This window comes from Rhinolophus hipposideros (assembly GCF_964194185.1).
Source record: "Rhinolophus hipposideros genome assembly, chromosome: 10".
Classification (NCBI taxonomy): Eukaryota; Metazoa; Chordata; class Mammalia; order Chiroptera; family Rhinolophidae; genus Rhinolophus; species Rhinolophus hipposideros.
Genome location: NC_138056.1, coordinates 416210 through 441903, shown reverse-complemented (window position 1 = coordinate 441903; position 25694 = coordinate 416210). Strand labels below are relative to the sequence as shown.

The 25694-nt window shown below is 57.7% G+C and overlaps 1 protein-coding gene across 3 annotated transcripts; it reads left to right on the top strand.

Moving 5' to 3' along the window:
- Window positions 1-6: 6 nt before the first annotated feature.
- DEAF1 (DEAF1 transcription factor) lies at window positions 7-25605 on the top strand. Of its 3 annotated transcripts, XR_013994203.1 has the most exons (13): window positions 572-973; window positions 3163-3260; window positions 5123-5252; window positions 5536-5682; window positions 6051-6190; window positions 6680-6745; window positions 9997-10123; window positions 11176-11304; window positions 12098-12226; window positions 14421-14668; window positions 21520-21609; window positions 22086-22641; window positions 22703-24359. XR_013994203.1 is itself a non-coding variant. In XM_081062881.1 (12 exons), exons 1-12 carry the CDS (start codon window positions 685-687, stop codon window positions 25295-25297), a joined length of 1698 nt encoding a protein of 565 aa, XP_080919007.1. In that variant the 5' UTR covers window positions 7-684; the 3' UTR covers window positions 25298-25605. The 3 variants fall into 3 exon arrangements, 2 of the variants coding, with proteins under 2 accessions (XP_080919007.1, XP_080919006.1); XM_081062881.1 differs by lacking the exons at window positions 22086-22641; window positions 22703-24359 and adding an exon at window positions 25193-25605 and having other exon boundaries at window positions 7-973; XM_081062880.1 differs by lacking the exons at window positions 22086-22641; window positions 22703-24359 and having other exon boundaries at window positions 21520-21956.
- Window positions 25606-25694: the final 89 nt, after the last annotated feature.

Genomic DNA, 25694 nt, shown 5'->3' with positions numbered 1-25694 from the left:
GCCTCTGATCTCGAAGGGGCCCGACAGCGCCCCTGACTCGGACTTGACTCGGAGCCGCGGCCGAGGCCCGATTAGCCGGTCCGGCAGCGCTCGGGCACTTTCGGACCAGAGGGGAGGGAGCCGCGGCTCGGGAGGACGGGGGCTCGGGAAGGTTCGGCTCCGTTCGGCTACGCTCGGGCGGACTCGGCTCCCGCTCGCGGTGGGCCGGGCGGAGCCTTTGGCGAGAGACTCTCCTGGCCCGGCCGCGCCGCGTCGGAGGCCGGCGAGCGTCGGTCCCACGGTGGGCGACCTTGTGGACCGGGGACGACGGCCGGCGCGGCCTCCTAGGCGCTGAGCAGGGCTCGCTCGGAGCCGCTCGGAAACCCTCGTGCGGCCTCGGACCAATTCGGACCGCCTCGGCTCCGCACTTCGGGCCGTTTCGGCCCTCCTCGGTTCCGGACTCCTGGCCGTCGGCTCTGCTCGACTGGGCCGCTTCGTGCCGGTTCGGCCTCTGCTCGGGCGGCCTCGGCTGCGCTCGGCCGTCGGCCTCAAGTCGGCTGGGCGCGCGGCTTCGGGTGGTCTCGGCGGGGCTCGGCGGGGCTCGGCGGGGCTCGGGCGGCCTTCCTCGGGCGGCGCGCTTCGGGCTCCATCCCGACCTTCGGGCGGCCCCGGCCGACGCCTTCGGACGGGCTCGGTGGAGTCCGGATGGAGGACTCGGACTCGGCCGCCAAGCAGCTGGGCCTGGCCGAGGCGGCAGCCGTGGCGGCCGCGGCCGCTGTAGCGGCGGCGGCCGCGGCCGCGGCGGGAGGCGAGGCGGAGGAACGGGTGCTCAGCAGGGACGAGGACTCGGAGGAGGACGGAGACGCCGAGTCGGAGCGCGAGACGCGGCGGGTGACGGCCGTGGCGGTGATGGCCGCCGAGCCCAGGCACATGGACATGGGCACCGAGGCCCTTCCTGGCCCCGACGAGGCTGCCGCGGCCGCCGCCTTCGCAGGCAAGTGCCGCCCGCCCGCGCGCACCTGCCCCGCACGCACCCCGCACTGCCCGCCCACACCTGCCTCACTCGTCTGCCACGCACCTGCCCTGCAAGACCAGGCCACACCTGCCCGACGCACCTGTTTCCATCCGGGCACGTGCCCACCCCCCGACTCCCAGCACCGGCCTTACACCGACCTGCCTTGTGTGCCCTGTCGTTCCTGCACACCTGCCCTGCTCGCTGAAACCTTTTTCCTTGTGCCATTCCACCCCAGTGTTCAGCACTCTGTGCTCTTTCTGGAAGCTTCTCAGCATCTGCTGCTTGCCCTGCCTGTCTGCTCCATCTGTCCTGGGTGCTTGTGACAGGCAGGGGTAGAGGTCACACATGGGTCCTGTCCTAGCGGAACCTGACGCCTGGGGTGGGCATCTCTGGACACCCTGAATTCTAAGGGTCAGTTCAGATGTGACGTGAGGGCTGGGGAGCAAGACTGTGGTCACCCAGCTTGGGAGGGCCGGCGGCTTCCTGAGGCAGTGACACCAGAGGTCAGCTGCCTGCCTGTCTTCCTTCTCCTTTATGGACCTTCCCAGGGGAAGGCTGGCACGGGCTGCCGGCCCATTTCATTCCTTGCCACACAGAACATTCCCATTCTCAAGGTTCGTGGCCTACGGCGCCCCTGGCAAGTGGTTCAAAGCGCCCCTTAGAGGTAGTCCCAGACGGTGGCCCAAAGGAGGTAGAGACTTTCCGAGGGTGTACCCCTTCCCAACTGCAAGTTCCCCAGGGACCCTGGAGGGCTTGGTGCTGAGTGTCCCAACCCTTGGAGAGCGTCTTGAGCTTGGCAGTTTTCAGAATCGAACAGCAGCTTTCCGGTCACGGTGTGTGGTCCCTGTGTGTGCACGAGAGGGTAAATCGGCCGTGTGTTCATTCGGTGTCCATTCAGCCCACAGATGGGGCTGGCGGGGGCCAGCACCCGTGGTCTGCTTCTGGTCTGTTGGGGGTCCTCGGAAAAGGGAAGGAAGAAGGCTTGTGGCTCTTAGGTGCAGTTTTCATCACTAAGCTGGTTTAACGTTGGGATTTTGAACTGTGAAGTTTTTCTTCAGGTGTTAGTCCTTTTTGCACATTTTTTTCTGAATGTGGACATGTGATGTCACCCATCACGACATCAGGGAGCTATATTGACGTTTTCCTGCAGAATTTTATGTCCTTGTGTTTTGCATGTGTTAAATCAGTAAAGCTTTTTGTCATGAATTACAGAGACTCAGTAATTTCCAGGTGTAAGTAACTCAATAGGGCACGTTGCCTGCTGAGGTTTCCTCCTTGGGCAGAGGGAAGCTTGCCTGGTGTTTAGACTGAGGTGTGTCCAGACAGGGGTCCCTTCTGCACGTGGGCTCACTGGGACCACAGCATGTGGCCTAGCAGTGGCCACAGATGCAGGATAGGTGTGTCCAGTGTAGTCGATGAGTGTGGGTTAATGGAATGTGCAGAAGTCTTTCCACCCGTATTGTCAGAGCACCTCCCACATGCCAGAGACGGCCTTGGGCATTCTAGAATGCTGTGTGACCTGAGGGGGCCACTGCCTGGCTACAGAGGAGCATGGGTGAAAGGCTCTGTAGAGGTGCTGTCGTGGCCCAACGGTGTGGGCGCCGTGAGCGGGCAATGAGCCGGTGAGGGAGGGTTTGGGGGTGACAGGTGGGAGGAGGGATGTAGGGCAAGTGGGGTGCAGCACACCTGTGGACACAACAGGGGGCCAGGGACACGGGCGGGTGGCCTGATGGTGTTGGGAGGAGGTGAAGGGGGCAGGGCCACAGGGAGGGGAGGACCCGCGGGACCCCCTCCGGGAGGGGGACCCTCCCCGAAGGGGGCGACAGTGGGAGGGAGCGCCTGTAGGTGGCGCTGCTGCGCGGTCCTGGCCGTGAGCCCGGGCCGCCCGCGGGTTCCCTAAAGCCGCCGGCAGACGCGGGGAGTTGGGCGGCCCAGCGGCGCGGGGCGTGCTGTCTGCGCGGCCTCGCACTGCCAGGTACCGCTGTCCTGGGAGGCGGATGCCGCCTGTCGCCTGGAAGAACCTGCTCATGGCACTGGTCTGGAAGTACTGGCTCAGCTTTTGCGTGAAAGTGTTGGAAATGCAGACACCTTCGTGGGGCGCCCCGTGGGGGGCCGCGTGGGAGGCCCCCGGCTCTGACTGCACGCTGAGTCAGGCTCCTGTGTTGCAGAGGTGACCACTGTGACCGTGGCCAATGTGGGTGCCTCAGCGGACAACGTCTTCACCACGTCAGTGGCAAATGCAGCCTCGCTTTCAGGACACGTTCTGGTAAGCCACCCACAAGCACCCCAGGGCCTGCTTTAGCTGCGACCCCAGAAGGGTGGCCCATTTCCCCAGAGCTGGGTGCCCAGCGCCAGGGAGGGCACAGCTGCCACGCTGCCTTCAGGGCCATGCCGTTGACTGGGAGAGTGAGAGCTGAAGTGGACCCAGCCCGTGAAGTGTGGGCGGGCAGAGGTCCCCTTCCCAGCTGTGTGGTCAGGGATAGTGCTCTTGCCTCCTTGCCCGATGGCCACACAGTGGCCCAGGGGTGGGAGGTGCCAGTGTCTGCCCATGTCCAGCCTCTCCTGGTCTTGCAGTTCCAGACACTTGACAGGTCCATGCCTTGGGTCCCCGCACTCTGCACTCGTCACCTGTACAGTCCCCTGCCTGCCACACGCCTCCTCACACACTGTGCACAGCCGGTCACATTCCCAGCAGCATTTGTGCCCAGAGCCAGAGCCTTCTGTGACTGTTGCATCACCTGGTTTATTTTTTATATTTGAGGCCTTCCGTGATTTGGAGGGACAGCCTGTTTGCAAGTGACAGATGCCAGGGGATGGGCAGTCTCCAGCAAGGGGTCTTTTCCTGGAGCCTTTGCCAGAATTGTTCCTTATGGTTTCTTTTCAGCCTTGAGGACACACCTGGGAGGTGCCCGCTGGCAAAGTTATTGTCCTTAGGATGGCAGCAAACAGAAAACTCTCCCCTTCATCACAGTGGGGGCGGGAGTGGACACAGACTCAGCGCAGGTTTAAGAAACGTGGTTTATTTCTTGTGTCAGGATGCACTCAGGCCACTGCGACGCTTTTGCACTTCCAGCCGGTCACACCTTTGCGGCGGCAGGTTCCGTCCCATCTGCCTCCATGGAGGGGAATCCCAGAAACTACTGGGGTCGTGTTGGAAACTGACAACAGGGGAGGGGTCTCGAGTGTCTGTGTGCTCGCCTGCCTCGTAAGGAAAATGCTTTGATTCTCAAACGAGCAGAAAACAGTCCTTTTCCAGTTGCGAGCCGCACGTCCTCAGTGGTTGGGCACGTGCAGTGTGGACACGCTGACTGAGGCACTGCCCCAGTGTGTGCGCATGGGTGCATGTGCTGCCAGGGCCCCTCGGCTCCATGATAAACTCCCACCCGCACCTGCAGGTGCGAGGAGGTCTCACTCTGGCCTGGCTGGTTTTATCCTCAACCCGAGAGCATTTGACCATCCCAGAACGCTGGCTTTGGGCAGGTGGCTGGGAGGCCTCTGGCCCACCCAGAGCTGTCTGAGCAAGGCCCTGATGGCTGTCTGAGGCGGGTGCCTGGTGGGCAGCGGGCTGGGCCTCCGCTCCAGCGGGGACGGGAATGGGGAGGGTGAGGGGGGCTGGCCCAGAGGATGTAGGCAGGTCACAGTGGCGTCCAGCTGAGGAGAGGTGTGCATGCCGTGTGGTTTGGGAGGCCCTGGTGTCTGGTGGCTGTGGGTGAAGGCCTTGGAAGGGACCTGGCGTGACAAGAGGGTTGTGCTCCAAGCCTGGCAGTGACTGTAGACTTGGCCTTAGAAACCCTTCCTTGAGACCCATGGTCTTACAGGAGTTGCGTGCGTAGACGTTGGGCGCCTCCTGTTTCCAGCAGGTTTTTGTGGAACACATTTGTTCTGTAACTTTGACAACCAATGTGGAGCATTTGCTCAGGCGAGCCAGACCTAGCATTGTCCCTTCTTGTCCTTGGCTGTGTGTTTAAGTGTTTTAGTGACATCTTTGCAAGAGATCCACGAGGCATGGCAGGTGTCCCCTTGTTGGTTATAGTTAGCAAGAACCTCGCTGTGGGACCATGTCCCACTGTGAGGTGACATGCCCCGTGGCTGTCACTGAGATAGCTCATCGCCTGTTCCCGCCTACAGTCCGGTAGGACCGCCCTGCAGATCGGGGACAGCCTGAATACGGAGAAGGCCACGCTGATCGTGGTGCACACGGACGGCAGCATTGTGGAGACCACCGGGCTGAAGGCGCCCGCTGCTCCCCTTGCCCCAGGTACCACCCTCCCGACAGCGCACCCCTCAGCTGTGCGGGCTGCTCTGTGCAGTGGCTCAGTTACTCCTGTGGGAGTTTGAGGATGTCAGGTGTGACTGAGTGTCATGGGAAAGTGGGCTTCTCCAGGCTGAACGAGTTGCCCCGAGGGGAAGGGCAGCACCCCCTTGGACGGTCCCGAGCAGCTGGAGAAGCTGCTGCCAGGCCAGGCTGAGTTCTCTGGACGTCTCTGGTCCGTCCGGGTGCGTTCGGAGTCTCTCACTGTCACCATGCTTTCTCCGCCAAGGTCCTCAGTGTCCTCCAAGTCCTCTAGCTCCCGGCCAGGAGAAGGGCGGCAGCAAGTACAGCTGGGACGCGTCCGTGTACGACAGCGAGCTGCCCGTGCGCTGTCGCAACATTAGCGGCACCCTGTACAAGAGCCGGCTGGGCTCTGGTGAGCAACCGGTGGCCGCTGCTGCCTCTGCAGCTCGACAGCCGGGCGGGGGACGTGCGTGCGGGAGGGACAAGTGGGGCAAGGCCCACGGCCCAGTTCCTGCGTCAGCGTGGTGACCTTAGACGGCCGTCACCAGCTCAGTGGGCTGTGGTTGAGTCTGCGGTGACCATGGACGGTGGCTGAGAGCAGGGAGCTGGGCCGTTGGCTTCGTAACCTGTGGGTGCCAGCGGTGAGGGCGGTGAGGTCACGCAGGCCTGGCTGGAGCGTCCGAGGGGGCCGGGAAGGACGGTGCCGGGGGTGGGGAGGGCGGCAGCAGAGCTGGCAGCAAGGTGCTGTGCTGCCGCTCATGGCTGTCCCTGCTGCTCCAGGTGGCCGTGGGCGCTGCATCAAGCAGGGGGAGAACTGGTACAGCCCCACGGAGTTTGAGGCCGTGGCGGGGAGAGCCAGCAGCAAGGACTGGAAGAGGAGCATTCGCTATGCAGGCCGGCCGCTGCAGTGCCTCATCCAGGTGCCCCCCCCACCCCGTCACGGCAGCAGGGCCCACCCCCACCCCCACCCCGTCACGGCAGCAGGGGCCCAGGCCCAGGCTCGGTCATGCTGGGGTCAGTCCCACTCCCAAGCAGCCACTTACCCTCTGCCTGCTTCCCGATGTTTCCAACAGGCTGACCATGATCTGTACCCCGATTGCTGTCAGGAGTGGGTGGCCAGGCAGTGGGTCCCGTGTGACTGCAGGGGACTTCCAGACAGCTGGCTTCCCTGCCCGTCAGCTTACCCTGCAGGGCACAGGTGTCTCAGTGCTGTGGCAGCTTAGCTCCCGGGGAGTTGGTAAAGACATGATGCCTGGAAGGAAGGAGGTGGGAGCGAGCATGGAAAGAAGGTTCTGGAAATCGTGGTTCTGTCTTTAGGAATGGTGGCTCAGCAGTAAAACTGACTGAGCTCTCGCAGCGCTGACAGCTCGCGCGCGGGCCCCTCTGACATGTCCCCGTTTCACTTCCAGGACGGGATCTTGAACCCTCACGCGGCTTCCTGCACCTGTGCTGCCTGCTGCGATGACATGACCTTGGTGAGTGCCCGACATGACCTTGGTGCGTGCCCGACATGACCTTGGTGTGTGCCCGACATGACCTTGGTGCGTGCCCGACATGACCTTGGTGCGTGCCCGACATGACCTTGGTGCGTGCCCGACATGACCTTGGTGCGTGCCCGACATGACCTTGGTGCGTGCCCGACATGACCTTGGTGCGTGCCCGACATGACCTTGGTGCGTGCCCGACATGACCTTGGTGCGTGCCCGACATGACCTTGGTGCGTGCTGGAAGGTGCAGCAGCCCTCCCCCCCACCTTGGACAGAGGCACGTCCTTACCTCTAGGCTCATTGGTCCCACGTCCCTGGCACCGCTTCAGATCACCCAGGGCTTGCTAATAGTCTCTCGCTCAGCTTCTGCATTTCAAACACTCTGGTAGCTGGTACCTTGATGGGGGCATGCGGGCGGTTGGCCCCCGAGCCGTGTTCAGGACACTGCAGTTCCTTATGTCACAGGAAGCTCCTGTAATGTTACCATCTAAACCCAAAACCGAACCCTTCCTGTGGTTCCAGCACGTTTACATGTGATTTCACACGCTGTGTTTTGACATCAGTTCCTGAACGTGCTCACTGGTCAGACAGCTTTAAGTCCTGAGCGGTGTCTCCTTGTCCCAGACTCTTAACTGTTGCAGAAAGAATGATTATTCCCGTGGGTTTTTATATAGATTCATGAGTGGGGCACTCGATGGAATGTATGAATATGCCAGCTTTGTTTCAGCCTCCTTGGCGTTGACTATTATATTGAAATGTTAAAGTGAAAAGCTGCTTTACGACATCTCCTTATTTTTATTTTGATTCCTCATCTGGTTCGTTATAAGAAGCTATGAAAGAAAATTTAATTGGAGAGACACGCCAGGTTCTTGAGTGGAAGGCTGAGTATTCTAAAACTTTCTAGTTCATGGATGACTAAATGTGATTCTAGTGGAGTAACCGGGGGGGGGGCACTTTTGTGAAAGTATAATAATTAAGTTCGTTTGCAAAAACTAATCGGCGAGATTGGCAGAGATCTTGCTGGAGTGAAGGGGGCGGTAAGAGGAGCTCAGGGGGCTCTGGCCGCAGTCCGTAGTTGTTAGTCTCACAGAACATGAGGACCTGTGCATAGAACGCTGCTGACGGGAGTCGGGGGCCCAGGTACTCGGAGCGACGTGCTGTGTCTGCAGGCTGGAGACTCAGCACGGGAATGACGCTGCTTCTCCCCAGACTGACCTACAGCTTGAAAGTCCCAGCAGGATTCTTCGTGGAGACAGACAAGCTGACTCTGGGCTTTATATGGAAAGGCAAAGGAATGGGGTAGCCAAACCAGTTTTTTGAAGGAAGACTAAAACTGGAGGAATCACAGCACATGACCTTACGCTTGCTGTTTTGTTACCAGTCACACCACGTGCGGCTGGCCGGGGGGAGAAGGTCTCGGATCAGGGCGGCCGAAGGCCACAGGGGACTCACCGTGGGCTTTTCAGCACATGGTGGGGGGACAGTTCATTGGCACAGAATGAACCTCAGCAAGACTTCACACTTCCACAGGCGAATTCAGAATGGATCACATCTCCATATGTGAAAAACGCAACTGAACTTTTTAGAAGAAAATCTGGGAACATCTTTGAGGCCTAGGGTCTCTTAGATGTGACTCCAAAAGCAGGATTCGTAAGACAAACACTTGGCAAATTGGACTTTGTCACATGGAAGGACCTGGGCTTCCACCTCAGGAGTGGGGCTGCAAAGAGCTCCATGGGCCTGCTCCCCAAGAATGGCACAACTGGTGAGTTACAAACACCTGCTGGCTCTCTGGAAGGCCAGCGGGACACTTGACAAAGTCAGACAGGCCAGGCCAGGACCCGCACCTCCCTGCCCTGCCCCAGGGAAGGGAGCTCTACTCCAGACGGATGTGGGCAGAGCACGGGACCTTGTCCCCCAGCTCCCAGGCAGAGTTCCAGCGTGGGGGCTCCCCTCCTCACTCCGCCTCTTCTCAGAGGCCAGCTCTGCCCCCACCGTCCTCACCCCAGCATGGAGGACCCTGCATGCAGTCACTATGCTAGATAGGTCCGCTGTCCCCGCCCCCAGCTTCACAGCTCTCAGAGCAGTGGAGGTTTTGGAGGTGCTGAGAGGGGCCCCCATGCTGTGACTGCTCAAAGTCACTCTATAGGTCAGCAGGAAGCCTAGAGAGAGGAGTTGCTGTAATACTTTACCTAAAATGTCCGGTTTTCAACAAGAATATAAACATGCGAAGAAACAGGGAAGTGTGAACCATACAAACCACCCAGTGGAAAACAGGCCAGGGGAGATGCCGCCTGGGAGGGCCTGGTGGCCACAGCAGAGGCGGCTTCTGCGGACCCTCTTCGCGTCAAGAGAGTGGCAGAATGCCACTGCTGGAGGACTGGCGGGGACCTCTGGTCGGCTCGGGCTGACCCGCGCTGGAACAGCAGGGTCACTTTCTCACAGCCCTGGAGGCCACTGTCCCGCCACACGACCTCAGCCTTCGTCACCTCCTGCTCCAGACACACCACCAGGGTCAGGCCTGGGGACGCAGTCTAGTCCATAGCGGAAGGCGTGAAGAGTTGTTTCATCAGACGGGAATTTCAACACAGACGCGGACGTTATGCAGGAGCCACTTGAAAATTCTGGAAGTAGAGGCAGGACGCCTGGCGGAGCTCACGGAGACACTGCTTGAGTGCCAGGAGCCTGTGATAGGCTGTGGTGTCATGCGCCAAGCTGGGGACATGCCGTGGCGCAGTCACCCTTGAGGGTGTGGGGACAGTCTCCCCTGCAGCCATCAGGCCGGGGGCCTTGTCCACGGGGGCTCGTCTGTTATGTTCATCGCTTCCTCTGTTGTCACTGGTCCACGGGGTCTCCTTGCTTAGTTATTGCAGCGCCTCTTCCTTCCCTGTGTGTCTGGGGACAGAGTCTCTGCTGGACTGTCACCAGGGGTAGGGCAGAGGTGTCCCCTCCCTTCCCATCTGACTCTTCTCCTGGGAATTCCTAAACATTTGATATGTTGATGATAGTCTTTCTTGTTTTCAAGCACTGTTATTCACATATTCTTTTTGAAATTATCTCGTGTCATTTTGAGGAATTGGTGGCCTAAAGGGAAGTGTGAGGTCTGAGTGCAGCTGGCTGAGCGGGGGGCAGCCCTGCTGTTCTCTGGCTCCCCAGGAGACGGGTCACCGAATCAGTGGGAGGCACAGACAAGCTGGGGCTCGCCAGCCTGCCCACTGCCTCTCTGCCTTTCCCCCCAGAGCGGCCCCGTCCGGCTCTTTGTCCCGTACAAGCGGCGCAAGAAGGAGAATGAGCTCCCTGCAGCTCCGGTGAAGAAGGAGGCGGCCAAGAACATCACATTGCTGCCAGCCACCGCTGCCACCACCTGTGAGTTCCCACAACACAGAGCTTCCCTTCCCTTTGTCCTGCACTTGTGTCACCACGTGGCACATGAGCTGTGGGTCCTCTGGGCCAGCAGGGTCTCAGGTCGTCCCGTGTCCCTTTCCTGTCCCGTCTGTTCCTCGCGTCCAACCCCTGCCAGGAGGACCGCCCTTTCCAGAGCCCGTGCCTGGCGCACAGCGCACTCGGGGAGAGGCTTCCTGATGTCCTGGGTGCCTCACTCGCCCGCCCGAGTATTCCCAACATGGCTCAGGGCGACTGGGGGCCGTGGTGCCATCCCAGGCTTCCTGGGGGTGTCAGCGTCACACCCTCCTGGTTTTCAGTTTTGGCAGCTTTGACGCTCTCCTGCTGTGTGTCCAGGAACTGGGACAAGGAGAACGGAGGGGAAAGCTGGCTTCTTTTTGAAACCACAAAACGGGTAGAAAAGCTTTAGAGACATGACAGGCAGTGACAAGAGAAACGGTTGGCAGGTAGCCGCTTGCTGGGGGCTTTGCAGAGACCGGAACCCCAATGCTTGATTCATGGGGAACGTCTCTGAAGCCACCTGCAGCCAGTGCTCTGGCCATCCTGTGGGCTGCACGCAGGGCCACCTGGACACAGCTCAGCCAACGCATGGCGACCTCAGTGCGGTCAGCCCAGAGGACGTGGGGCAGCGGTGCTCTGGTGGCACCACTGTTTTTATCTCCAGCTTTGATGAAAGTCTTGTTCTTCATTCGAATGACAAAGTTTTGAATTGTTTTTAATCTTGTTTCTGTTTTCCAATTCGACAATACATTCACGTGTTCAAAAGTCAGTGTAAACTGTGTGTGGTGGAAAGTCAGCCATCTCTGCTGAGCCCCTGGTTGTGTCCCCACGGGCGCCCAGAGTCACTGGTTTCTTCCGTGTCCTTGCAGAGGTGACTGGAGCGTGTGCGGGAGGCATGTGCTGCATCCACGCCTGGGCCCCGGGCCCCTGCGTCTTCCTGGGACCTGTGCCATGGGGCCGGCCGCCTGGGCCCTGCCGGGCCCACCGTGTGGTAAAAAGCACTTCTGCTTTTCCAGTTACTGTGACCCCCTCAGGACAGATCACTACCTCTGGCGCACTGACCTTTGACCGGGCGTCCACTGTGGAGGCCACCGCCGTTATCTCGGAGAGTCCGGCCCAGGGTGACGTCTTTGCGGGAGCCACAGGCAAGTGGTGTGGACAGCGCCTGACACTCACACACACCCCACCTCACCCCTGCTGACTGACGGCGGTAGGTGGCCTGGCATGTGGAGGGGCCTCGAGCAGGGGGTCTCATTCGTAGGGAGCCAGGTGGGCACCAGGCAGGTGGGAGGCGTGGGGGTGGGGCAGGCAGGGGCCCCTCCACATGCCAGGCCGCCTAGGGGTGGGTGATCAGCTGTGACACAGCCCAGCTCACCTGTGACAGCCCACCTCACCTGTGACACAGCCCACGTCACGTGAGAAGATAGGAAACACCGTTTGGTGACTTCACTCTAGACCAGGGGTGTCCAAACTTTTTTCAACGTTTACCAAGGGCTACATGTGGTAAAATACACAAACAGCCGGGCCACTCACTGGAGGTGAAGTACGTATTGCCTCACCTGGTTTATTTAAGTAAACTAAATATATTTTTGGAATTTGCTGCAGGCCAATTAAAAATGGATTGCGGGCCACAGTTGGGCCACAGTTGGCCCGCGGGCCGCAGTTTGGACACCCCTGCTCTAGACCATGTGTGTCCAGGGCATGTAGTTGTGAATATTCTAGCAGCCACATTAGGAAAACAGAAAGGCTGTAGGAATTCATGTTTGTGCCATATTTTATTCCCCCCCGTATGCCCCAAGAACTGTCACTGCCACTGTTCAGACCCACCCGTCCGCCCTTGGCGGGAGCTGCCCTGAGGTGCAGCTGTGGACTTGGAGGTTTAAGGTCTGTGCAGCCAACAGTAGGGTCACAGTCCATCCTGCCCTCTTCCCACGACAGTGCAGGAAGCTGGCGTGCAGCCTCCGTGCAGGGTGGGTCCAGCGGAGCCCCACTTCCCCGGGTACCAGGACAGCTGCCAGGTCGCACCGTTTCCAGAAGCTGCGCTGCCAACAGCTCATCCCAAAATCGGTGAGTTTGGAAGCGTTGAGCGCACATGCCAGCGTCTGTCCTTGGACTGTCTGAGTGAGGAGGGAACCCTAGATCAGGGCGGGGCCACTGCTCGTCGGATGAGGACACGGCCACGCCGGTCATTTGCATGTCGTGGACAGCGGCCCCTGTCACGCGACAGGCTGCTTGCCCACCGAGCCCATGTTACATGAAGCCTGAAGCCCCACCAGCCCTCGGGAGGAAGGCTGTGGGTCTGTCCTCCCTGTGCGGACACGTGTTCCCAGGCAGGGCCTCGGTCCCCCTGGAGCTGCGGTCAAGGGGGTGACACAAGGACTCGCGTTGCCCTTTGACTTTTCGTTTTGTGTTTTGGGCACATTTTGGTGTCCCTGCAGTCTAACGGGAGCCTCGTAGCCCCAGGTGTGGACCTCTGTGTTGCTCCATGTCTCTGTCACAGACCTCATGGCAGACTGAACCGTGTTCACAGCTTTAGGAGTTCGTGACCTTCTTGTGTCACCTGCGTGTCTCATTCTCTCCTGCTGCCCATTTAAACTCCATCCTTGAGGCTCCCTCACTTCTGCCCCTTCCCCTCCCCACACTCCGGCAGCTGCCCAGCCAGGTGAGCGCCAGGGCCAGGCCACGTTTGGGGGGCCCTGGTGACGGGGTGCCCTCCCTGTGCACACCCACAGCCACAGCTGCGTGTCCCACGGCCCGCTTGCTCATTCACTGACTCATTTCAGTGTGGACTGTGGTGTCCTGTTTTATTCTCTGGGCTGTAACCTGTTACTGCCCTGGATTTGGCCCCTCGTCCTTTGAGCGTAACCCTACTTTCTGACACAATGAAGCATTGGAGGCTCGTGTCGGGCTTCTGGGGAGTCCTGACCCTTTTAGTGGGGACAGTGTTGCGGAGCTGAGGGTGGGCGCTGGTCGTGGCTGGAGCGCTGCATGTGGAGTGCAGCCCACATAGTGGCCTCATTCATGTTGGCAGTTTGCAACAGGGCACGGTGGGGCGTGTGGGCACAGAGCCCCAGAAAGCAGTTTCCAGGCTCGGTCTCACATGGAAGGTGCTGGCTCGGGAAGTAGATGGCCATCAGCTGTGACTAGTTGGCCATCAACAGTAACCAGTTAGCCATTAGCCACTGATATAACCACCGTAGCTACACTAGAGGGTTGGTTGGTTGGCAGGCAGAAAAGCAGATGGCGGATTGCGGGTTGTGTGGATCCTACTTCATATGTCTCACCCGGCCGCCATCGAGACTGGGGTGCAGGAAGACCCCTTGTTGGGGTACTGGCGGATGTTTGCTTTTGTATCTCCAACCCAGCCGCCAGCGAGAGTATAGTGGTGTGACTCCCCTATCTGTGGCTCCGTGGCTGTTCCTTTTTGGCCTCACCATGTCCTGCGTTCTTATGTGGGGAGCGGGACCAGAGTCTCTGCATGGAAGGTGTGTACACCAGAAGTGACCAGTGCTGGAAGCAGGCCTCCTTCTTGCCTGCCTGTGGAACGTCCAGCAGCACACAGCCTGGGCATGTCTGCCCCCAGCTTGTGTCCTGAGCCTCCGGGCCCATCCGAAGCCACAGGAGCCATTGAGCTTCCTCCCTTTTCATCTTTGTGACTTTCTTCTCGGAAAGGACAAGAGGGCTCAGTCCTATCATTGGTGATCAGGTGACCTCACACGCCCAGGAGCCTTTCTGCATGGCAGGCAGACACATGACCCAAGGCTCCCACTCTCATTTCTGTAATTAATTAACTTTGTAATGGGGGGGGGCGGCACTGGTGAACACTACATAAGTTTCAGGTGGACGTGTCTCTGTGCGGCTGCAGCTCAACACCATGAGTCTAGGTTCCACCCCTCACCGTATGTGACCCCCTGTGCCCGCCCTGCGCCCCTGGTTCATGCGTCTGGGTTACTGCTTGTGTGATTTAATCTGGAGCCACTTCCCTCACCCTGCGTTGTCCTCTCGGTGGTCCTGTGAAGGCTCGTGGCTGCCCTGCACAGGCACCTTTTGCTGGTCTGTGGGTGTCATCTGTGGACAGCCGGCTTCCAGCCTCTGCTGGGGAGCTCTGAAGTCCCAGAATGTCCCCACATTGGGAAGTTTCTGGAGAAGACCCTGTGACATTAATGCCTACCCTCCAGGATGTGAAGAGAAGTCAGTGGCGGCGTTTTGATGCCAGGAACTGCATTAATGTCTGCTTTTGTTTGGCTTTGGCACGTTCCAGTGTTGACATCCTTGCCGGCCCTGGCCGTCCCGCCCTCCAACCCCAGCAAACCCATTTCTCCCCTGATGGTCAATGGGCTGGAGATGTCGGAACAGCGGCACTGGCTGTACCTGGAGGAGATGGTCAACTCCTTGCTGAACACGGCGCAGCAGCTGAAGACGTTGTTTGAGCAGGCCAAGCAGGCCAGCTCCTACCGGGAAGCCGCCGCGGCCCACGCCAGAGCCCAGGCGGATGCGGAGCGGAAGGAGGTAAGGGCGAGGCCGAGAACCGCTGCTGCTGAGCTCTTCCCATAGCTGAGTGACAGCTGTTCCTGGGAAGGTGTTCCGGCTTTTGTACGTAAGATCGGCTTATTTCAAAGGGGAACCGGGTTAGCAGCCAGCCGTCATTTTGGGCTCACCTGTGACGGGCGTTGTTACAAGTCCAGGTCAGCGTCACACAGCGCAAGCGTCCTTATTTTATTAAGTTCGAGAAACAGCCCATGTCTGTGGGCAGCCGCATGACAGATGCATGGCTCCCGTCACCGGGTCCCCCTCCTCGTCCCGAGCTTTCTCCACCTACTCTCAGCCCCAGGGCGACAGTCTCCTGGCCCCTGAGGCCCCATCGTGTTGTCTCACTGCATTCTTGAGAAGTAGTCCTGACTGTGGCGTCACTGTTGACAAAGCCTCACGTCCACGGGTGTTCCTGCAGTGGAAAAGCCACTCACTCAGCCCTTTGGCTACTGTTTCCACATGGCTGCTGCTTCAGGCCGAGACCCTAGGGCACAGGCGGCCAACACCAAACAAGTCACCGAAGTTCCAGTAGGGTGGACAACAGGCCGTGGCCATGGGCTGCTTCTCGGCTCACACCCAGCATGGGCAATGCTATGGATTATTGGGGGTGGGGCAGCCTCCTGCAGGACGGCTTCCTGGATGGGAGGGAGGTCAGGGAGGATGAAACGCTCGTGCGTTTTCAACGTGAGCGTCTCCCAGTCAGTGTGGGTTTGGGTTTGTAAACAAAAGTGAAATTGATTATTTTTTCCCACATCTACATAGGATAATTTTTTTTCCACTTATTCTCAGTAATTATTTATTTATTTATTTACTTACTTTTAATAGCTTCTCTTTAGTTCAGGTTTTTTTTTTTTATTATTTAAGATTTTATTTGGGGAAGGGGAATAGGACTTTATTGGGAAACAATGTGTACTTCCAGGACTTTTTCCAAGTCAAGTTGTTGAACTTTCAATCTTAGTTGTGGAGGGCACAGCTCACTCAGCTCCAGGTCCAGTTGCCATTGCTAGTTGCAGGGGGCACAGCCCACCATCCTTTGCAGGAATCAAACCGGCAACCTTGTGGTTGAGAGGACGCGCTCCAACTAACTGAGCCATCCGGGAGCTCAGCGGCAGCTCAGCTCAAGGTGCTGTGTTCAATCTTAGTTGCAGAGGGAGCAGCCCCCCCATCCCTTGCGGGACTCGAGGAGTCGAACCGGCAACCTTGTGGTTGAGAGCCCACTGGTCCATGTGGGAATCGAACCGGCAGCCTTCGGAGTTAGGAGCACGGAGCTCTAATCGCCTGAGCCACCGGGCCGGCCCATATTCTTAGTTTTTATAGATTGGAGGAAAGGAGAGCTTTTGGGGCCTTCATTTTCTAAGTGATTTCTTAATATGTGAATAATTGTCTTCTTTTACAAAATTTTTTATATTTCACTTACAATTGACATGCAATGTCATGTTAGTGACAAACATTTATGTAACTTATGAGGTGACCCCAAGATTAGTGCCCACCTGACACCATAGCGATTAATTGGTTTTCAAGGAAGAAAACTGTTGCTTCTGCTCCTGAAGAGATAATTTAAAAATACTTAAAAACATACATCCAAACTAATACCTACTTAGTGCTGAATTTTATAGAAAGGAGAAAAGCATGAGGACAAAAAGAAAATTATAATTATTTACCTGGATTATGTGGGTTCAGCTCTGCATCTTCGTAGAGGCTCCTGGCCTCTTTCTCCTTGTGATGTCACGGGTTTCAGTGTGAGAGCCCAGGATGGGTGCCTGTCACCGTCACTGGAAGGACACAGCTGCTGTGCGACCACTGGCAGCAGCACAGCAGCCTGGCCGCATCCAGATAACTGTGAGGTTGACACTTATGTGTGACGTGAAAACGGAGAAACGAAACCAAACTGTCAAGTGGCTCCCACACCTGAAGTGGGCTGATGGCAGCTGACTCATCAATGGAGAAATGAAACCAGCCACACACACAGAAAACAAACTGTGAATTTGATGCTTTTTTTATAGCAAAATTGCCTTCCGGCCAGTTACTTACATGCTGCAAACTTCTGTGGCCGAGATGTTTACAGGGAAGATATTGGATGGGGTCCCCACACCAAGTGGTCCGGCCGGTGCTGGGGCCTGCGTTGGCCCCTCTGTGAGGCCTGCGTCTGCTCACGGAGCTGGGTCTTCCCCAAGGTCCGGGGATGGTCTGTCACTGCTGAGAGGCACTGGCCCAGGACCGGCCCACGTCTTAGTGTGGTTTCCTTCGCTCTGCTTACATCCCCACTGGCCATGTGGGACGACCCTCTTTTCCTTCAGTTCCCTGAATGCTTTCGCAGTGGTTCCTTAAGTCTTAGCTGATCCTAGCACCCTGCTCACCTCGACCTGCTTTTCCCCTTGAGCAGAGATGCAAGTTTCCTTTCTTCACGTGTCTAGTAATTTCTGGTGGTTTGCTGGACATTTAGTTTATTTGTGGTGGGACTGTTGGATTCTGTCACCATCCCCTGGAAAGGGTCAGGTTGGTTCTGGGGAGCCCTTGGGTTCCTAGCTGGTCCTCTCAAACTTGCGGGGGCTTCTGACACTTTGTTAGGTGGGTGTGTGTCACGTTCCTCCATCTGGCACTCTCTTCGTCCTACATGTGGGCGGTGTGGCTTTCCTGGGCTTGGGGCTGAGGTGCTTGCTGCCCCCCAGCCTCCTGCTAGGGCTGCAGCCCCCATGCTGTGCAGGTTGGGGGCCTCGTGGAAAAGCCACCTGCGCCTCATGTCCTGCAGTCCCTTCTTTTCAGGGCCAGATCCTCTCCAGTTCTGGCCTGATTTCAGTTGCTTTCAAGCCATCACGTTTGTGTCACATGGCAGTCGTGGCTGGGAAGGTCCACCCTGCACAGGCGGCTCTCATGTGCTCAGCCGCTAGCCCCACGTTCTCTCCGCTCCTGAATGACACGTGGCAAGTGTGCTGCTGGGTAATGATGTTTTATGATTTCATTTCTAAGTATTTGGTGTTCATAAATATTGTTCCGGTCCTGGTTTGTAATTACTTCATTGCCTGTGGTTTTTGTAATTATAAACAGTGTCTTGATTGTTACTGCACATTTGTATTTCCACGTTTCTGATCGTAGCCCTCATGAGCAAAAGGAAAGTGCACGAACAGCTCTTGTTCATTGAGATGTAATTTACACACCATAAGTCACACTGGGGCACCCATCACCACTGTCTAATTCCAGGACATTTCATCCTCGTCCCCCCAAAAAGCCCCGGCCCATGAGCCCCCCTGTCAGCCTCCCCGGCCCTGGCCGCCGCCCGCTGCTCTGTCTGCGGGCAGGTCTGTCGGGCGTTTCACGTCCACGTGAGCTCACACTGGTGGCCTGTGCTTCTGGTGTCTCCCCGAGCTCCACGGTTTAGCGAGGCCCGTGCCCCCTTCACGGCCGAGTCAGACTCCCATGTGTGGACGGGCCACGGAGGCTTCTCTGGTCAGCATTTGGTGGACATTGGGTTGTTTCTGCTCTCTGGCTGCTCCGGACACGTGTGTACAGCTGTCTGTGTGCACAGGTGTTTTCACTTCTCTTGGGCAGAGGAATCATCAGGCTGTTTCCACAGCCTTGTGTGTGGCTTCCGGCTTCACACAACTTCCCCGGATCCTGTGGTTGCCCTGTTTTCTGGTCCCAGCCGTCCTTCTGGCTGACGGGCTGTGTCGCGGTTTGGACTTGTGTTTCCTCAATGACCTCTGGCACTGGGCTTCTTGTCATCTGCTTGTGGGCCACTGTGAACCCTCTTTGGAATACTGTCTCTTCAGATCCTTTGCCTGTTTTCAATTGCGTTACAAATCAATGTAATATGAAAACGGAGCTTGCTTTATTGATTCCTAGATGTTACTGATCATGTATTGTGTGTCAGGTCCTGTGCGAACTACTGAACAGGTGTTGATGGTTTTTGTAATTTTTCTCCCAGAATCAGAAGGCATTTGGGCATCATTCGATCCCCAGGTGGGGAGGAAACCAGTGATGTAAAGGGCAGCAGTGGGGTCATCCCCTCGTGCCCCCAGCCCAGACCGTGCAGAGGACAGCTGCCGGCTCTATCAGGCTGCCCTTTGGTCCAGCAGGTTCCTTCTGTGACGGCAGGTTACACAGCTGTCCCAGGCATGTCTAGGGAAGAAAAGGAAGGAGCGTCTGATGTGTCTTCTAATTGTATGTGGAGGCAGAAATCAGACATGTGAATCCTTACTTGGATGGTCCCTGAGTCATGGGTTCCCAGCACGCCCGTGACCCGCGGTTGCATTCTGTGGGCCTCCCTGGGGACAGAGGGACGGGCAGCTTGGGGTGCTCGGGTTGGCAGCACCAGTCGTGCACGAATTTGAATTTTGTGCTGCTGAGGAATCAAAAGAGGAAAGTACTCTTCACTTCTTCTTTCCATTTCCTTTGCTGACCACTGGGCCTTTCTGTCACAGAGTGAGGTTCATGAGTAACGAGACCCTGCTCCCTCAGTGCTCATTCTCGCATGGGGGATGGCAGCAGGCGCATGCCGGCAGAACGGCAGGTGTTCTCTTCACCCAGATGGCACGTGACCTAGCACCCTGCGTTGTCCCCACATAGAACAGCCACAGCTCACGGCCACTTTGAGCCTCACCTCACACTTAGAGGGTCCAGAAACTGAATTCCTGTTAAGGGCTGGCAGGTGGCAGTCGCCAGTGCAGGAGAGGCTGACATCCGTGTCCCTTAGGTCAGCTGAGAACGCTGATGTGGCTGGGCAGGCAAGGTCCCCAACCCTGAGAAGCTGGGCTTTGCATTTCATTTGTAACTTTATGTGCTTTGAAGAAAGAAATGCAACACGAAATCCCTTTATCCTTAAAATCCTGTTTGCTAAGACGGCTAAGCCTGTTAGGAGAGGGTTCAGCCAGGCCACCCCGCCTCCCGCAAAAGCCCAGTCACGTTTCAGCCTCCTGAGCCTTTGATTGGCTGGGAATGACTGCTACAAGCATGTTTGTCCTTTGTCTCGGGCTGTAGATGTGATGTGACATTCTCAAACAATTTCATCGAAAGCTGAGCACATAACCTGATGAGACATGTCCATCCTCGTCTCAGAATCATAGATCAGGTGGCTCCGTGCAGCCCAGACACGTGGACACACTCTGGGAACCCTGGCCAACAGCTCTGCGTGCAGATGGGTCAGCCACACAGCACTGCCTGTTTCACCTTTGAGCACGGGGTGGCAGGTCTGACCTTCATGGCCTAGGATGACCACAGCCCCTGGATGCCGGGTTCTTATGAAGTGATGGGCTCTCGAGTGACAATCGACTGCTTGGAGAGTGCCCTCTCCAGGGGTTTTACACGGGCTGGGGGCTCAGAAGTGCCGAAGGCCCCAGCTTGACCCGTGTATCAGGGAGACCCAGAGCGTCCCTTGAAACACGCTGACTGTGGTGACCTGGGGGTGCCGGTGCGAGCACGTGTGTGGTCCAGGCACGAGCACACGTGTGGCCCAAGCGTACACATGCATGTGGTCCAGGCATGAGCATGTGTGTGGTCCAGGCATACGTGCTGAGTGGTTTTCTGTCGAGGGCTTTGCTATGACATGAATGACATCAGCCTGCGTGGGAGTGAATTCCCCATCCCTGAGCCCACCCCATTGGAGGGCGGCAGAACTTCTTATGCCATTAAATGTTGTTGCAGGTACTTCTGTTTGATTACAACATTGGGAAGAGTTCGGTATCGGAAAGGCAGATCCTGGGAGCTTTGAGTGGGAGAGACTGCGAGGATCCTTCCCCCACTGCCTTCCCAAGAGTGGGTTGGGTGGGGCACAAAGGCGGGACAGGGAGGGCTGCAGGGGTCAGAAAGGGGTCATGAGCCCTTGGCCAGTGCAGGGGCTGGCTGCCCACTTCACCCTGTGTCTGCGATTTAAAAACCCAGGTCACACAGCTGAGACTGCCAGGGAGGTGGCTGCAGCTACTGCCATGGGTGCTGTGTTCATGTATGTCCTTAGCGCGTCGGGATGAATCAGGACGGAGAGCAGTACGCACGGCAGGGCACTGCATCCAGTGGGGAAGGCCGCAGGGTCTTGGGCCACCTGCCACCACAGTGTTTGTGGGGGGCGCCTGCCCACACGCCTGGCTCTCCCTGGAGCCAGCTGTGCACTGGCTTCTTCTACTTTTCCTCAAAGTGGTTTGTCATTCAAAGTAGAGGGGAAGAGAGCACATCGGGCCACACGTGGTGCCACTGTGTTGTCTGACATGCACACGGACACTGGGGCGCTTGTGACTAGAAAACAGCAGTCACAGTAAACACAGCGTTGTGCAAAGAAAGAGGCTGAAATCCAGAACGGAACCCTGGGAGTCTGCTGTATTTGCACGTGCGTGCGGGAACGTGGGGGGCAGTCAGCAGCGCCAGTCTCCATCTCAGAGAGCGGACAGCCGGGCCACCTCGGCAGCCAGGGGCAGGCCTCATCCCTGTGAGGTCCTAAATTGATGGAAAGCAAAGGTCCAATCACGTGACTTAGAGGGAAAGGACGCAGAATGGCCATTTCAGAACCAGGTGGGGCATGCCGGGGCTGCATGGTGGCCGTCTGTGTCCAGGGTCTGCGCCTGCTACCGATGCGGGGGCGTTCTGTCCGCACGCTGGGTGCTCTGCGCTTGGTGCAAATGAGGTTCCTGGAATTTGGAGGAAGGCTAATGTGGACGTGGTGCTCGCTGCACCTCCCGGTCAATGACCGCAAACCCTGCTGGATAGAGGAGCTGACTGGAGGTGACAGGAGAGGGCGCGGCGGCAGCGCTGGGGACGGGACACATGTCAGAGCCCTGGGGAACCCTGGGCTCCACCCTGAGGGCCCCCGTGTCTCCCGACACTGACTGGCTCTTGTGTCCTTGCAGCAATCCTGCGTCAACTGTGGCCGGGAGGCCATGAGCGAGTGCACCGGCTGCCACAAAGTCAACTACTGCTCGACCTTCTGCCAACGCAAGGTAGTGCCCCTGCCCATCTGCCTGCCGTGCCCCCTGCCCACCCACCGTGCCCCCCGTCTACCCCTTGTGCCCGCACCATCCTCAGCTGCCCAGAGCCCTGTCCCCTTGGGGCGGGCCCTGCTCACCGTGGCCCTTGACCTCATCCTGGTGGGCACCTCCCCTGGATGCCTTGGGGTGACTGGACTCCCGTCTCTGTTTCCGTTACTTGGCCTTTGAGTCTCAGGACACAAAAGGGCACGTTTCCAGCGTAGCCGTCACTAGCTCAGCCTGCCCGAGTGGGAGCTGAGCAGGGGGCAGCCCTTCAGTGTCCCCTTCATGGCCCACTTAAAGTTTCCCACGTTTGAGATGACACCTGGGGTGGACGAACAGTTGGGAGTCTGGTCTTTGGCGTGGCCCACGTTGCCAGTGCCACACGGCCTGTCCCCCAGCCAGGGATTGCCAGCTGCTGCCTCTGGAGAACTTTCCATTGTCAACAGAAACCCTGCGGTCGCAGGCTGGAGGAGCAGGATGACCGCAGGACCAATGTGTGGGTGTGGCTGGAAGAATGCGTGCCCAGCCAGGGGCACCCCAAGACCTGCCCGGGCCCCTTGGGTGCTGGGGACAGGAAGTGGAACCGCAGCTTTCCTTGCTGCGTCACCAGCGAGCTGGGACTGAATGGTGGCGTCTGTGCTGCCGGGCTGTGCCATGCGGGGCTTGAGAGGGAACCATTGGCATCTGAGGGGCTGATCTGTAAACATTCCCTGAACTTGAACCATCGCAGGAAGACCCTGGGTTTGCTCCCCATGGGGTGGTTTTCCAGAGTTCCATCTGTTGCTGGTGAGCTGCAGTCTTGGACATCTGCTCGCCACATGGACAGGTCAAGTTCTAGGTTTAATCTAGGCAGAGGCCATGCTTTCCATGCTTCCTTTATCCTCCTTTCCCGACAAAGATGTGCCCTGGCTTTTCTCACATAACCTGACTTACAGTCAGTTTGCAGAACCTCAGTGCTCATGCCGGGGCCACAGTGAACACGGGGTGTGGAGGGGGGCCGCAGTGAACACGGGGTGTGGAGGGGGGCCGCAGTGAACACGGGGTGTGGAGGGGGGGGCCACAGTGAACACGGGGTGTGTAGGGGGGCCGCAGTGAACACGGGGTGTGGAGGGGGGCCGCAGTGAACACGGGGTGTGGAGGGGGGCCGCAGTGAACACGGGGTGTGGAGGGGGGCTGCAGTGCTTGGTGGCCTCCCTGTGGCCTCCTGGGGACCCCACGCGCCCCTGGAAGCACTTGCAGAGGCCAGTAATCGTGCTCAGTAATTAATCGTGCTCGTCTGTTTATGCTTGGGCTAGTTTGGGGTGTTGACTCGAAGACTTCATTTTCTTTGCAAATGTACGTGAGGGCGTGTGAGAGAGAGAAACACATCCTCACTGAGCATAACTTACGTGCCATAAGCTCCGCCCGAGTGGAGGGCACAGTTCGGGGCCTTCGCGAATTGGAAGTTGTGCAGACGTCACAGCCCAGTTTCAGACTCCCGTCTCCACCAAACAGCCCGCGGGCCCAGCTCCGCGTCTGGCGGCACGAAGCTACTTCTTGTAGATTTGCCTTTGCTGAGTGTTTTGTGCAACTGGCGTCTCGGCGTCGTAGCCTGTCTGTGCTTCGGTCTTCTGCCCGAGCGCTGGTCCGCGGGGGGACGCCTTCCCCCGTGAGGCACGGCGGGCTGTCCCACTCTGACTGTTGTGAACATTACCCACGAACTCGTGAGGGTGGACGTGCCTTTGTCTGTCCTGGCGAGGAGTGGATTTGCTAGATCACATGGTACGTTGACGTTTGTTAAGAAAACGCGAGAGCGGCGGCTCCGCTTTGCACCCAGTGGGAGTGGGCGGGGCTGCGGCCTGGCCACGCCCTCCCCATGCGTGTGACTGATTATAGACACTGCCCCGGGCGTGAGGCGAGCGCACACGCTTAACGCGCATTTCCCGCCACCAGTGGCCTTGAGCATCTTTTTAGTTGCCTGTTCGGCAGTTGTGTGTCTGTTTTTGGGGAAACACCTTCTCAAATCTTTTGCCTATTTTTAAATTTGATGGTTTTTCTTATTATGAGCATAGAGAGTTCTGTGTATATTCTGGGCACGATCGTTCATTAGATATGCGATTTGCAAACATATTCTCTCTGCGTGTGACTTGTCTGTCTGTTTCTTAATAGGGTCATTTGCAAGGCAAACTTTTCAAACTTTGATGACGTTCAGTTTATCAAAACAATTTTTTAATGGAGATCATGCAGTTGCTCTCATAACTCTGAGCTTTTGCCTGGCTCTGGGCAGGGAAACCTGTTCTGTTCTTTTTTAGCCTTGTGGTTGAGAGAGTCTGCGCTCCAACCAACTGAGCCATCCGGGAGCTCAGCGGCAGCTCAGCGGCAGCTCAGCTCAAGGTGCCGTGTTCAATCTTAGTTGCAGGGGGCGGAGCCCCCCATCCCTTGCCGGACTTGAGGAATTGAACCTGCAACCTTGTGGTTGAGAGCCCACTGGCCCATGTGGGAATCGAACTGGCAGCCTTCGGAGTTAGGAGCACGGAGCTCCAACCACCTGAGCCACCAGGCCGGCCCTGTTTTGTTCCTAAACATTTATAGTGTTAGCTCTTACGTTCAGGTTTATAATCCATTTCGAGTTAAGTTATATGGATGATGTGAGACGTCGTGGTCTGGAGTCCAGGCGTGCTGTGTAGATTTACACAGTCTATTTTCAGGTGATTTTCAAATTAAACTTTTGTTCTTTTGATATAATGGTTTCAAATTTTACCTTTATTATAAAAACGAGACACACTTATTGTAGAATTTGTGGGAAACATGGGCCAGCACAGGTTGTCGTGAGGATTCTGCCGTCCAGGCGTCCCCCATGAACATTGCACACATGTGTCTGTTCTTCCAAGTGCGTGTTCATTCATTCATGTCACGTCACTTTGTGCCAAGCCCTGGCCTTGCCGTCAGTCCAGGATACTTCTGTCTTGACTGATGACGTGGCCATCCTTTCCTGGCCGTCAAGTCTCTGAGCGCCCTGGTCCAGGCTGAGGCCACTCGCGTGGTGGGGACACGGGGACAGGAGTCTCCTGGAGCTCAGCTCCCTTTCCCACCTGTGAATAGGCGGATGGCAGCACCTGCCCTACCTGGGGAGCGGGGGAGGTGCTGGGGTCCGCTCCAGCCTCCTGTGAACCACAGCCACCAGGCCCTCCTGCCGACGCAGCTGGCTCCAGCTGTGTTTTTTCACGTTTGCAGTTATAAGTAACACCACGGGCAGCCCCACCAGATGCAGATGTTTCTCTGCATATCTGGTTATTGCTTGTTTAGATCCCTGAACAGGGACAGTGGCATCAGCGAGCACGCCTTTTGGGGGTCTCGGTGTTTCAAGGCTCATCCTGGCTGTCTGCCTTTGGAGCGGGTCCCGCAGACACGAGGCTGGGCAGGCTGGGCCGGGAACAGGCTGCCCGGTGGGTTGGGCACACGCTCAAGCGGCTGCAGCCCCAGTGGACCACCGTCCCAGGCCCGGCGCCCATGTGCAGGCTTCTCTGAACCTAGGTGACAGCTCCTGGTAACACAGGGTGTGTCCTTCTTACAGGACTGGAAGGACCACCAGCACATGTGTGGCCAGTCGGCATCCGTCACTGTACAGGCGGATGAAGTCCACGTCGCCGAGAGCGTGATAGAGAAAGTCGGCGTGTGAGGGCTCACCGGGCCCCCTCTGGTGCCAGGGGGCTGTCGCAGGCCCAGGACCCCCTGAGGACGGCGGGGGGTTGTTGAGAAGTGAAGATCTTGCTGGCCAAGTTATGAACAGGCCTTTGACCTGTGCTCTTGGAAGTGAACTTGTGCTGCCCAGAGGCCCTGAGGAAGGTCAGGGCAGTGGCCAGAGGGCGGGCCTTTTCACGGTGCTTTTTTATCTCTCGGATCATGAGCGTCCATCTTACCCACGGGGTATGGTGTTCTGTAACATGCGTGTACATACATGTGTCCCAATAAAGTTGATGTCCCTTGCCCCACCTGGTGCAGTTCCAGCCCCACCCCCCAGATGCCTGGGAGGCAGGGCTTCAGTTTTCCTGATCAGGCGGTTGACCATTGACCCT